Source organism: Mesoplodon bidens (assembly GCF_964165515.1).
Source record: "Mesoplodon bidens genome assembly, chromosome: 4".
Taxonomy (NCBI): domain Eukaryota; kingdom Metazoa; phylum Chordata; class Mammalia; order Artiodactyla; family Ziphiidae; genus Mesoplodon; species Mesoplodon bidens.
In genome coordinates this window covers 64110439-64124989 of record NC_138160.1, presented here as the reverse complement: position 1 = coordinate 64124989, position 14551 = coordinate 64110439, and the positions used below count along the sequence as shown (strand labels likewise).

Genomic DNA, 14551 nt, shown 5'->3' with positions numbered 1-14551 from the left:
GCGCAAGGAGCCAGAAGCCCGCCCCTCGCCGGGGGGAGGGTCTCACCGCCTCACGCCGGCCCCGCCGCCCCTGCTGCCTGCTGGCTTGGGAGTAGGTGCCCGCGCCCTCGCCTTATGGCCTCGACCTCGCCATGTTCCGCCCGGGCGCGCTGCGGCTGCGGGGCTTCCCGCTGAGGGGCTCCCCCGTCCTACGCTCCGTCTGCGGCCGCGAAGGGTGAGTGGGCCCGGGTCTGCGCGGCGGCCCGCGGCTGGGCAGCTGCGGGGTGCGAGAGCAAGGCTGAGGCGGTCTCCGGGTTAGGGGTGCTTCCGACCCCGAGAAGTGGGCATTCGGCTTTCTTCTCGAATTATGTGTGTTCTTTTCCATGCACAACCGTTCAAAGTGAGAATATCAAAGGGTTCCTGGTGCAAAGACTCTCCTACCCCCATTCTCTTCCCCAGTCAACTGTTAGCAGTGTCTTCTGTATGGGGAGGCAAACGCAGGTGTATATATGGTCTTCTTTGACTTACTTATACCTTGCTTTTTACAATGAGTCTTGGAGAAGCTCATGATCTAGCTAGGAAGAAAGACATGCAAATCAATATATCAAGCCACTGAGCAATATTTATAATTGGAGAAGCAGGTACACGGTGAGGGGACGTTGAGCGAGGAAGAGCATTGTACTCCATCTGGCTCTCTTCAGCCTGGAAAACACTGGAGGGAGGAGGTGATCCAAGATTTATAGATAATGGACTTCATGATGATTATGGGGTTTTTTTAATGGAATAAAATGTTTATCACTGAGTTTTTAAAGTAGACTGAGAAAAATTATTCTCTAGATTTCTTTGAGAAAAAGAAGTCATCTATTCAATTCTTTAGCTCTATTAAGTATCTACAATGGGTCAGAATTAGGGGAATGGCGTTCAAATGCCGCCTCCTCCCTCCCCCAACCAGGTTGCCTAAGTCAGGTTGAGGCTCCCAAATGATTGTCAGCACATGTAACTCTCCCAGGCACTAGATGTTAAGTACTATAAGAATAAGTAAGGAGAATCACACTAGTCAGAAAAAAACCCAAAAAAACTATAACTATCATAGCCTAGTAAAGCTACTATTAAAAAAAAACTGTCTTCCAGAGAAGAAAACCCACCCTTACCTGCAGAAACAAGATGGAAAGACAGGGCAGAAACAGTGATAATTGGAGGTGGCTGCGTTGGTGTGAGTCTGGCTTATCATTTGGCCAAAGCAGGCATGAAAGATGTGGTCCTCCTGGAGAAATCGGAGCTCACTGCTGGATCTACCTGGCACGCAGTAAGAAAACTATCTCAACACCGTCATATGCACTGAATTGTCACTTGTGCAATTGATTTTTTTTCCTATTCACAGCTCCCCACTGAGAGCTCTTTAGAGCAAGTTCCCTTTCCATAGCGCTGGAAGGTGCAATTGCAGTTTAGTTGGTATACTTTAGGTGGGTGATGAACATTTGTGATGTTGATAATCATAAGAAGATAATCTTGAACATATGACTCTGGATTCAAATCCTGACTCTGTCACTTTCTACTTATGTGACTTCTGGCAACTTACTTAGGTTTCTAGTTCCTGATGTGTAAAATGGGAATATTAATAGTACCTACCTAATAGGGTTGTGATGAAGATTGAATTAATATGTGTAAAGTTATTGTGGTAAGTGGTTAGTAAATGTTAGCTTTTGTACTGAAGGATAGTGGCTGGGTGATCCTGAATACAGGCCTGTGAGACCTTTACCTACGTCCCCTCACCTGGCTTTAGTGATCCTTTTATGTTTATTGATTTATGATTTTAAGTTAGTGCTGTGAGACAACAGCTTGGCTTCATGAGGACTTAACTATGAGGCCTGAGAACATGCAACACAGCTTTCATGTTGTGTTAAATGAAACACACGACCAAGTCAATCTCGCCTATTTAATGGTATGTATAATTGTTCCAGTGCTGTATAATAATTGGGCTTACATCGAAAGCTGCTCAGGTAAATGAGGTGATTGACACTGCTTTCATACTGCCAAATCAGTTATTTCTGAAATCAGCTAAGATGGGAGGGGAAGATTTTATGACTGCAGGTGCCGTTTTTGTTTGGAGGAAGAGTTGGGATGAACAACAAGGTCCTACAGTATAGCACAGGGAACTATATTCAGTATCCTGTAATAAACCATAATGGAAAAGAATATGAAAAAGAATATATATATATGTATAACAGAATCATTTTGCTGTATACCGGAAACTAACATAACATTGTAACTCAACTATACTTCAATTTAAAAACAAGTTGGGCATTGTTAGCTTCTGCTCATCATCCCTTTCCATCATTAGCTTTCCCCTACTGAGACAAGAGGGAGCCCTGCTTTTAGGGGCCTTTTGACACCCAGCACCTGCTCACGGTAAGGGATAGAGTTGGATCTCCTGCCTCCAGCTGAGTTTCGGGGAGATTGATGCCCAGACTTAAGCCCACTTCACCCCAGAGTCCCTGTGGTCACATAGTCAGACCACACCCACCAATTGGATGGAGACTTCTAGAAAAATGGCATCAAGCCCTGCTCCTCTTCCTTCTTTCTTCCCCTGCCAGCCCTCTCACTCCTCAGTCTGGGAGGGAGGCCCAGCTACCTGGTCCTCCCTGAGTGTCTTTTCTGAGTCTCCATAGGCACATTTGTCTCTTGTGTCAGCAGTTCTCCCTCAGCTTGCTTCCTGCTACCGGGAGAGAGGGGCCCAGGAAGCCACTGACCCTCTGGCTCTTCTCCCCTCCCTGAACTAGACTTTCTATGCAGATTTCCTTTTATCATGGAATAGGAAGTCTGCATTTCTCCCACAGCTCTCCTATGACTTCTTTTGAGTGGACATTTGGTCAGTCTTTCAACAAATATTTATGAAGAGCCTATATTGTGTCAGGCCAGCACTGTTCTAGGAGGTGAGGACACAGCAGTGCGCAAAACAAAGCCCCTGCCCTCACGGAGCCACATTCTGGTGGGGCGGATGGAAAAAACACAAATGATGCTCTAGAGTAATCGGTGCCACAGAGTAGAGCGGGGTAAAGGGATGAAGAATGATGGGGGTGGAGGAGCCTGGAGGCTACTTCGAAAAGGTGACACTTGAGCAGAGACTGGGCAGGAGTGAGGGAGCAAGGGGGCCATGAGGCTCTCCAGGTAAGAGCATGTAAGCAGAGGGAAATTTTGGCAAGTGGGAATATCCTGAGAGGGAGGGCTTACACCCTTTTAACACTTCCGGATTGTTAAGGAAGGTGTACCCTTTAATATTTTAATTACTTTTTTGTTCATTTATAGTGGATTGACTTGATGTAACCTGCAATTTAGTTACTAGAATAACTAGAATCCCTGAATATTACTTCTTAAACATCCCATGAATAATAATAATAACAATAAAGCAACATATCCTTAGCCTAAGATCTTTTAAGAAAAGTGGGCAAAGTTTTTGAGATGATGGCTTCTTCTTAAAAGTTAACTGTGCAAAATAATTTCCCCTTAAGCAGAGAGATACCAGAATGAGTGGAAAAGGCATTTTTCTGCTTTGTGAACAAAGTAGTAGGCTCTGGTTCACAAAATAAGATTCATGCAGGGTGAGCTCAAGATGGACTCAGGCATCAGAAGCCAGGTAACTTGGGCCCCTACAAATAAAGGAAAAGAAAACTGGATTGCCCTAGGAAGCTGATTAGAGGATTTCTTACAAACAGGGGGGTCTCCCACCAGAGAGCATCCTGAAGAAATGCCACAGATTAGAATTTTTTTGAGATATAATTGACATAATAGTTTCAGGTGTAGAACATAATGATTTGATATTTGTATGTATTGCAAAATGATCACAATAAGTCTGGTTAACATCCATTACCACACATAGATACAAATTTTTTTTCTTGTGATGAGAACTTTTAAGATGTACTCTCTTAGTGACTTTCAAATATACAATACAGTATTGTTAACTGTAGTCACCGTGCTGTATGTTCCATCCCCAGGACTTCTTTATCTTATAACTGGAAGTTTGTGCCTTTCGACCCCCTCCACCCATTTCACCCCCTCACCACCCCTGCCTCTAGCAACCATCGATCTGTTCTCTGTATCTCTGAATTCCATTGTTTTGTTTGTTTGTTTTTAGATTCCTCATGTAAATGAGATCATATGGTATTTGGTATTTATAGCTCTTTGTCTTGTTTTATTTAGCATAATGCTGTCAAGTTCCATCCATGTTGCAAATGACAGAATTTCCTTCTTTTTTATGGCTGAGTAATATTCCATTATATATATACGCCACATTTTCTTTATCCATTCATTTTTTAACACAGAGAAATTTTGGAGCAGATATGAGAATGTGGACGTTTTGGGGGGCCAGCTGAAGGGGCAGACTACAAAAATAAAGGCAGTCTCACTGAAGAATAACATGTGCTCAAGGCTAAACATTTCTGGGACATGCAGGAATCAGATGTGCCGGGGAGGAGGGCACAGCTTGCAATGTGAATATTCAAAATGGAATCACAAATCCAATAGCCTTGAGGTTTTGCTGGATTTTAACGAGACTGCTTTGTCAGCACCCAATACTACTGCTAATATAGAACATTTCTTGTAGGATGGAAGGAAAGGGGAGAGAATGGAGAAAGAAGCAGTTTTGGCATATGGTGTCCCCAGGAGAGGCTGCCCGTGGGAATGGTGTCAAAGTGGATCTTTTGGAGGGCTGAGGACTAAAGATGCAAGATTATCCATTTGGGGTGTAGGAAGACAATGTTAGACCTTTCTGTTTATTTTATTTTATTTACTATTATTATTATTATTTTTTTTTGCGGTACACAGGCCTCTCACTGTTGTGGCCTCTCCCATTGCAGAGCACAGGCTCCGGACACGCAGGCTCAGTGGCCATGGCTCACGGGCCCAGCCGCTCCGCGGCATGTGGGATCTTCCCGGACCGGGGCACGAACCCGTGTCCCCTGCCTCAGCAGGCGGACTCTCAACCATTGCGCCACCAGGGAAGCCCTCTGTTTATTTTTATCTAAAAATATAAGAAAGACATTAAGCTTTACTAATCTTTATAAATAGCCCTCACCTTTGATGTGGGTGACATATTGTGTATGATACCAATGTTGCCTAAGGGAGAGGGTGGTGCTCCACAATGGGAGCGTCCCCATTCTTTCTTTTGTCTTCAGTCTGTCATGACATATTGCAGATCACATGCTATAGGATACCAATGTTATGATCGATTTTATAGAAACAAGGCTTTAAATAATATTATTTGTGATGAAAGGGAGAGGGAATGTGTTGTACTACACAGAGGTTTGTTGGTTATCCCATAACAATAATCAAAAGAGTTGTAAAACTTAAAAGTTTTTCTTTTACAAAAAGACAAGTGTCCCCAATTTGGTGATCTTTGTAGTGATGGAAGTGGCTGCCAGTAATTCTATGTAGGAGATACATACAAAACAAAAGATGCAGTTTATTCCTTCAAAGTCAAGGTGATGCTCACAATAAGTGAAAAATAATTTTTGGAAAATAGTCCTGTTGGAAAGAAAGCATTTTGAGAAGGGGTGTTTGGAAATGTTGGTATCATTATTAGATTTTTCTGGCCAAAATGATATGTATCACCTAGAAAAAACTCTCATACATGCAAGAGATAAATTTAAAGTTAAGTTTAAACCCATTTAACCTTTTCCCAAATGAGGAGTCTCAGTGGGTTTGTACCCATTTTTTAAAATGTAAAATGCAGTACCTCCCAATTAACTTATAAAAGCTGATGGACAAGAGAACGTGAAACATTAATAGTCAAATTTCAGTAAAAACCTTTTGGTAGGTGGTGATGGGAATGGAAGAAGTGGCGTCAAGATACAGAGAGTACAGCCAAGAGGGGGCACTTCTCCCACTTACATCTTTGTATCATTGACAGATAGCTTCTTCAGCTATCACAGCCATTCAAACCATCACAAAAGAAAACACACCAAGAAATTAGACCTTCAAATCACTGTTTTACCAACATTAATCCAACATATATATTTTAGTAATATAAAATATTACATAGCCCTTGCTAAAATATTAATAAGCTTAATATTCAAAAGCTTTTCTACACAATAAATTTTTAAAATTCAAAAACCTTTCTGCACAATCAATAAAGTAAGAATTATTTACAATATTTAATTCATTTCCAGTTGTTTTTGTGTGTTTTATGATCTCTGCTAATATAGTAATACATATTTATATGTCATGTGGGAATAAAGAAATACACATATTTTAGTGGGTATGCTCAAATATTTTTATTGGATGCAAGTGCATGGAAGCACTGGGATATGGGAAGGCTTGAGGTCAGTCACTGGGCTTTTTGAGGCTGTAGAGGCTCATGACAGAGCGGGAAGGATTATTAAAGAGAGAGAGAACATCACTAGCTTTAGCATCCATGGATGATTTTTCTAACTGCATCATTCTTTCATACTTATTGTTAGTCTGCTAGAAGGAAGAGCCTTCCACTCTCCCTACTTATTTATTTATATCAACAAGGATTTATAAATTCTTATTTTATTCAAAGGGTTATAATTCTTAATGATTATTCTTTTTTTTTAAATTGAAGTATAGTTGATTTACAACGTTGTGGTAATTTCTGCTGTACAGCAAAGTGATTCAGTTATACATATTTATATTCTTTTTAATATTCTTTTCCATTATGGTTTATCACAGGATATTGAATATAGTTCCCTGTGCTATACAATAGGACCTTGTTGTCTTAATGATTATTCTTGTCTGTGTTTCATCTTCCCTCTTTTATCTTCTCCACCAAATATAATCATTTTCTTTCTTCAAATCGAAAGTAAGTCCCTGCCTTGTCCTCCATGAAGCCTTCTGTGATCCTTCCAGCATCTTCTCTTCTCTTAGTTCCCTTAGTTCTTGTGTTTTTCTCTCTATGCTCTGGCACTTAATCATATGCTCTTGATTTCATTGTTTCATGTATGAAAGTTTCATGACCCCAATCAGACTATAAAATCTTGAAGGATAAGAACAGTGTTTTTCTTCTTCTTCAAACTTCCCACTTAAAATATCTTTGCTGGAGCCCAGAAAGGAAAAACATTGTACCCTTCTTCCACCCCATGCCACAGGACTGACACACAAGTTAACAATAAATACTATGCAGGACATTACATTCAAATAACTCACAATAAAAGCACAGATACGGTTGACCCCAAATTTTAAACACAGATCAAAAGATAAAAACTGGTTGATAAAAAATGTAAGGAATACAAAAATTATATATATATATGTGTGTGTGTGTGTGTGTGTGTGTGTGTGTGTGTGTAATTTTAACCTGACAAAAAATTGACCTCAGGATTTACTTCTGACTGTCTTGGCAGCAAGGAAACTAGGGTTGTATGAATTGTTCAGTAGAAATAGTTATAGCATTTCAGTAAGAAAGACCAATTTTTCCTTGACCAGAAATTCCTAGAAGACTTTGTTCCCTAAAAAAAGGATATTGAGCTAAATGTTTTGAGTAAGAGCTTTACAAAACAAACTGATGTGACTCTTTCAGTAGAGAGATCATTAACTCATTCTATGAAAACAGCTTTCCAGGGTGGGGAAGAAGATTGATGTAGTGTAGATATATCATTTTCGGGTGGTCTGGCTTAACCTAGGTTAAACTTAGAGGATCTTGAGGAGCGAATGGTGAACAGAACCCTAGGCCCAGGCTTGTGAATATCCATTTTCTCAACTGACACAAGATATATTGAAAACAAAATTGAGTTCTCTAGAAGATGCCTGAAGGCCAGAGATTCTCTATTATTGAACTAGAAAACTTCATATCACACTAGATACCAAGCATGTAAAGAAGGATGTGATATTTGGCTGAAAGTTAGGGAACCTGACTCACAGTTGCCTCATTATGGGGCTGTGCTATGAGAGGACCTATGACGTTGGGCCAACATTTTTCTTGGAAAAGTAGCCAAATGCTTGAACAAATACTTGATAGACGCGGAGGATTCTGGTCCATAAAGGATCACTGATGAACTTAAATGGCGGATTTTTTTTTTTAATTGAAGTACAGTTGATTTACAAAGTTGTGTTAGTTTCAGGCGTACAATAAAGTGATTCAGTTATACATATATATTCTTTTTCAGATTCTTTTCTATTATAGGTTATTACAAGACATTAAAAATAGTTCCCTGTGCTACATAGTAGGTCTTCATTGTTTATCTATCAATATTTTATATATAGTAGTATGTATCTGTTAATCCCAAATTCCCAATTTATCCCTCCCCTGGCTCTTTCCCCTTTGGTAACCATTAGTTTGTTTTCTATGTCTTGTGAGTCTATGTCTGTTCTGTAAATAAGTTCATTTGTATCACTTTTTTTAGATTCTGCATATAAGTGATATCAGTAGAACCAAATGCCCAACACGAAGAACTTTATAAATACTCGCAAACAGACTTTATTTTAAACAGATTGTATTCGGATGAGCTTTCCAGGATAAATTAGCTGCTGAATGGGGCCCCAGATACTTAACTGAGAGAACCTGCTTCATATCATTGCTTAGAATTCTTTGTCTGGATACTATATTGCATCCGCCAGAGTTGATAAAAAGGGGTTTGGCAGGTAATATTTAGATATTTTCCTGAGAGTGATTATTCAATATTTATTCAGGAAATGTTTGCAGGTTATAATCTATGTGCTCATTCATCAACTGGTTAAGCTATGACAAAGGTCTGTTCATCACTCAACAGGCTCTAATTCCTAGGAATGTTCTACTTCTTCAATTTTGGAAATTTCAAGAAAGAAAATAGGAGGGCTGCTCGATTCAAGGGAGTGGTGGGGATTGGGACAAGGAAAGCTTTTTGCTTGCTTGTTCATAGTCCTTCTCCTTAAGGGAACACACGCTTTGTTGGTTTGAGTCCACATTGTATGCCGTCCCCCCATATTTTTCCTAATAGCGTACATTCCTAACCTAAGTGATTCCATCTAAGTCATCCCATTTCTGAATCTGCAAACAATCCTTTCCCTAATAACTTTTAGGGACTTACTTTATATGTTTGTTGGCTGGCTCTCACCTTATTTATGTGGTTCAAATGGGTTCTTATAACTGTCACAAGCCTTATGCAATGTGCATTCAAACTCATGCTGATGTGTTCTCATCCCAGAGGACTGGCTGGTGCTTGTCAATTTCTTGCCATTAGTAAATTACTTCTTAACAGATAAACTGTCAACATTTTGAGAATGTTAATTTTTTTCGGTATTTCCTTTCCTCCTCACTTTTAAGGCAGGTTTAACAACTTACTTTCATCCTGGAATAAACTTAAAGAAAATACATTATGATAGCATCAAACTTTATGAGAAACTGGAAGAAGAAACTGGACAGGTAAATGCATTTATCTTGAAATTGTCTTTTTAGGTCAGTTTCTCAGAGATACATAAGATTACTGAAAGATTTTGATATCATCATGTATCGCTGTGTGTAGTGACAGCCATGGCATGTGAAATGTGGTAGAGGATTCTGATGAGAGTTTAAGATGAGAACCTCTAGAGCTTGCTTTTCAATCAATTTAATTTCTTGAAGTGTATTACCCATGTAATTACCTGCTCCTGATTTTTTACATGAGAAAAGAATAAAAAGTAGCTTTCAAAAATATCTTTAGTCAGCTTCTATATCTAGAAACTAAGATATCACAGCCTTTCTGCACTGGATTGCAAAGGATCTGACAATTGTACATGCCAGATTGTCACATGCCTTTGAAAAGTACTTCACTAAAAGCCCCTCACTTTTAAAAAAAAAATATGTTTGTTTGTTTATTTATTTATTTATGGCTGTGTTGGGTCTTAGTTTCTGTGCGAGGGCTTTCTCTAGTTGGGGCAAGTGGGGGCCACTCTTGATCGCAGTGTGCGGGCCTCTCACTATCGCGGCCTCTCTTGTTGCGGAGCACAGGCTCCAGACATGCAGGCTCAGTAGTTGTGGCTCAGGGGCCCAGTTGCTTGGCGGCATGTGGGATCTTCCCAGACCAGGGCTCGAACCCATGTCCCCTGCATTGGCAGGCAGATTCTCAACCACTGCGCCACCAGGGAAGCCCCCCTCACTTTTATTTTTATCTCTTCTCATTTGTATTAGTACTTTCAAAATAAAGTGGCAGGCAAAGAGTATCCATAGATTAAGACTGAAGTCTGCTTAAAATTTTCATGCTATTTCCCTTGCCTAAAACCATCATATGGCTCCCCACTGTCTACAGGACAAAAGCCAAAGAAGAAGGGCCTTCATTAGCTAAGCCCTGCCTGCCTTTCCAATGTTTTCTCTTGCCACTCTTTGCTATGCTCAGATGCTTCAGCTATCCTTCATTGCATACAGTTCTAGAATGAGCTGGGCTGTCTGCCTGAGACAGCATTCTTTCTGGTCCCCATTTCAGCATTCGCCTTCCACCCTTTCCTGGGGGGCATCTCCTTTGAGAAGCCATGCTTGACTTTGTTCACCCAGCAGTCAGGCGGAGCTGAGGGCATATCTCTTGGTTCTAAGAACATGTGTACACATACCTCTTATAAAACGAATCCCTCTCAATTGTGATTGTTGCTTTACTGATTGGTCTTCCCTACAGATTCCGAGCAGCTTGAAGATAATGACTGCATCTTTGATCACTGTCACCTAGGGCCTTGCTGAGTGCTTGGCCAACTAAAGGACTTCAATAAATGCCAGATGAATGTTTATTTCAATTCACACTTAATTTCCTCACTGCAACATTCTGATTCTTCATGTTCCCTCTTCAAATCCTTTGTCTTTCTTTTTTTCACATAATTTTCTTCCACTCTGTACATGAGCACTATCTCATGTTGTAATTATGCATTTAGCTGTCCATCTTCACCTATAGACTATAAGCTCCATCCAGGCAGGATCTTCATCTCTCTTGTTCACGACAGCATCTCTGGGGCTTAGCATAGTGCCTGGCACAGAGGAGACACTTAGTAAATATTTGCAAAATGAACATCTTTCATATGATGTAAATATGGTATATAGCTATCACTTTCACTGCATAGTGAATCTCTTTTCTTACACACCTTCATTTTCATTGTGCTGGAGAAGAACCATGTTTGAGTGCCAAATAATGATTTATTTATGAGTTTTTACTGGCATTGTCATCACAGGTGGTGGGATTCCATCAGCCAGGTAGTATCAGAATTGCTACAACTCCTGTAAGGGTAGATGAATTTAAATATCAAATGACTCGGACTGGCTGGCATGCAACGGAACAGTATATTATTGAACCTGAAAAAATAAAAGAGATGTTTCCTTTACTCAACATGAATAAGGTATTTAACCTAAGGGCATTTTTTTTTAACCATTTGTTGATTTTAATTAAGATCAGAAAATTTTATTTTAGAAATTTAATTAGAAAAAACTTGGTGCACACATTTTGAATGTCAAAATCAGATGATTAATGCTGGAATTCGGGTAAATTATAAGATGGGCTGTTATGTTTGCTAAATACAGTAAAGGTAATGAAAAATCTTATTAACTTTCTACCTATTACAACTGAGGAAACATTTTCAATACCTTTCTATTACTGTGTCCCCCAGATCTGGAGGTTTCTATAATAAACCTTCTGTTTGAGAAATGCAGAGAAGACAATAACCAGGTGTGACAAATGTGTGTATAGAAAGACTGTGTTACTAACATTTTTTTTTTACAAAATCAAAGGTAGAAGTACATGTTATATTGCTACACAGATATCACCTAACTCATAGCTGTACTACCCTGACAGGTATTGATCTAACCAAATTTAGCTGAGAAAATCCACTTGGGAATTTAGTGTCTTTTTGCTGGGTGATAATCCCATTTGAATAATAATAACAATGACTAATACTACACTACCTAACACTACAGCCCATACTTAATGTACTAGGTATTATGCAAAGCCATTTACATGTATAATCTCATTTACTCTTCACAATAATAATAGAAGGTATAGATTATTACTAAACAGGAAATTGCAGCTTAGATAGTGTACCTAGTGGGCCCAAGCCCATCCAGCTAGAAAGAGCTAGAGGAGATTTGAACCCAGGCTCTCTGACTCCTTTGTACATATGCTACCTAAGGGTACAAGGTGGAGCTGTTCAGGGAAGCAGAGGCTTGTGTTTCTCCCCAGTGTAGTATCTCTGACACCTAAGGGTTCATAGCGTTGCTCTGGGAGCTGGGTTGTTAGCCCCTGTGAGTCTTGACAGGTTGCTGGCACTCCTTTTCAGTAGTTTTGTGTGATGCCAATTTGGTGGCAGATTGATGTTGCATTGCATTCTCTGCGTTTAAATTCTGCCACCACTGCCAGGAAGGATATTCTTATATCTGTTTATATGTCAATCTTGGGATGCTCTGCTGGAAGTTCTCACCATCACAGATTTTTCTCAAGGACATTGGGCAATGGAAATATGTGGGAAGAGTATTCTCTGGCTCTGGGCAGGGTGCCAAATCAAATAGATCTAGGGTCACTGCATAAGGACATATCCATTATGAAACACCAAAGTGACATTTAGAAGTCTACAGTAATACAAATTCCGTTAAAACCAAAAGTCTCTTGCACTAAACCTATAACAAGAGATTGGATTAGTAATCCAAAACTTCCCACAAAGAAAAGCTGGGGCCCAGATGGTTTCACTGGTGAATTCTACCAGACGTTTAAAGAAGAATTACTACAATTCTTCACAAACTCTTCCAAAAATAGAAGAGAATTGAACACTTCCCAACTTATTCTGTGAGGCCAGAATGTATTGCTGTGATACCAAAACTAGACAAAGACATCACAAGAAGAGAAAGACCTGTATCTCTTATGAATATTGATGCAAAAGTCCTCAACAAAATACTAGCAAACTGAATTCAGCAACATATAATAAGGATTTTTTTAGCATAACAAAGTGGAATTTATCCTGGCTATGCAGGGTTAGTTTAACATCTAAAAATCAATCAATGCAATGTTGCATGAATAGAATAAAGGACAAAAATACATCATCATCTCAATAGATGCAGAAAAAAATTGACAAAAGCCTCTTGACCATACTTGGTGCTTAATAGATTTTTGTTGAATGGATGAGAACTAACTGTACTATTTCAGTGCTCCTTCCTTGTTTCATCTGAGTTTTATTCTTCTTTGTTTCCCCCACAGTACCTCAAGCCATAGCACAAAGTAGGTATTTAAGAACTAGTTGTTGATGACTGAATCAAGTATACATTTTCCTGACACCAGATATATATTTAACATGTGAATCTATTAACAGTATTAAACAATTAAATATAAATAATTTATCAATTAGTATTAGATTTAACTGCAAATGTTAGAAACCAAAATAATAATGCTTAAACAAGATAGACATTTATTTCTCTTTCGTTTTGGCAGTCCAGGGCTGAAGGGTGGCTCTTATCCATGAAGACTTCAGGGATCCAGTCGCCTTCTGGATCATTGCTTTGTCATTCCTAGGATGTGACTCCTTTGTTCTTACTCCAAGATGGCAGCTAGAGCACCAGCCATCATGTCTGCATTCCAGACAGCAGAATGGAGGAAGGGACAAAGAAGGGACAAAGGGCATATGCCAGTTGTCTCCTTAAAATGGTTCATGTGACCATGACACTTTCATTTGACACTTTCATTTGCATTTCATTGACCAGAATTTAGTGATGGTTTTAGCTACCATCTGGAACTAGTAGCTGCCAACTATTGGAAACTCTTTGTTCTTAGTGGTTATGTGTCTAAATAAACATTTGGTTTCCATTGCTTTGTGGGGGAGGGGAGAATGAATGTTGGAAACAATTGCAAGCCTCTGTCAAATAGCCTGTCTACTTAACTCTCAATGTGAGTCCTGCCTAGCTCTGAGCTTGGACATAGGAAAAAAAAAAAGTGGAGACTGATCAATCTGATGCCATGATGCATTTTTCAAGTCCAGTTTTGCTAAACATTTGCTGGCAGGATACAGTTACACTGAGTGAGTATATGTATTCATTTGAATATTGACTCTTTTGTGATCGATTTAGATTTTAGCTGGACTGTATAATCCTGGAGATGGTCACATTGATCCTTACTCTCTAACTATGGCCCTGGCTGCTGGGGCTAGGAAATATGGCGCCCTTTTAAAATATCCTGCACCGGTGACTTCTTTGAAACCCAAGTCAGATGGAACATGGGATGTTGAAACACCACAGGGATCTATGAGAGCAAATAGAATTGTGAATGCTGCAGGTAAGCGTCATTTTAAAAAAAAATACTGTTTTTTTTCAAGTGGCAAAGAAATAAGATGTTTAGTCATAACGTAATATTTTATACTATGAACATTGTTATGAAACACCATGGTACTCCCATGGCAAACATTTTGTCTGTTTCTAAGCTACAAAGCTCTCCCTCCATCACTTTGCTCTTGTTGTGTGAGATACAACTCTGTCCTTGGTTATCCATAGTGAGTTGGTTTTCTTCTCCATGCTCCATTTTATTCTGCTCCGGATAATGTTTTGCTAAATTATGCTTCTTTTTCCTTCCAGTGTTCACATTTTCTTTATAATAATAACCAAATTCTAATGTTCAAATTCACAAGCATCCTCTTTGCACTCAGTTTGTTTTTT

The 14551-nt window shown here is 39.5% G+C and overlaps 1 protein-coding gene across 2 annotated transcripts in view; it reads left to right on the top strand.

The window, feature by feature from the left end:
* The first annotated feature begins 59 nt into the window (after positions 1–59).
* Positions 60–14551, top strand: part of DMGDH (dimethylglycine dehydrogenase) — a 64260-nt gene continuing 49768 nt past the window's right edge. For both annotated transcript variants that reach the window (XM_081230416.1, XM_081230415.1), the window contains exons 1-5: positions 60–214; positions 1111–1285; positions 9233–9331; positions 11098–11262; positions 13970–14174. In XM_081230416.1, the coding sequence (XP_081086542.1) occupies positions 132–214; positions 1111–1285; positions 9233–9331; positions 11098–11262; positions 13970–14174 (727 nt within the window). In that variant the 5' untranslated portion in view covers positions 60–131. The remainder of the gene's footprint in view (positions 215–1110; positions 1286–9232; positions 9332–11097; positions 11263–13969; positions 14175–14551) is intronic.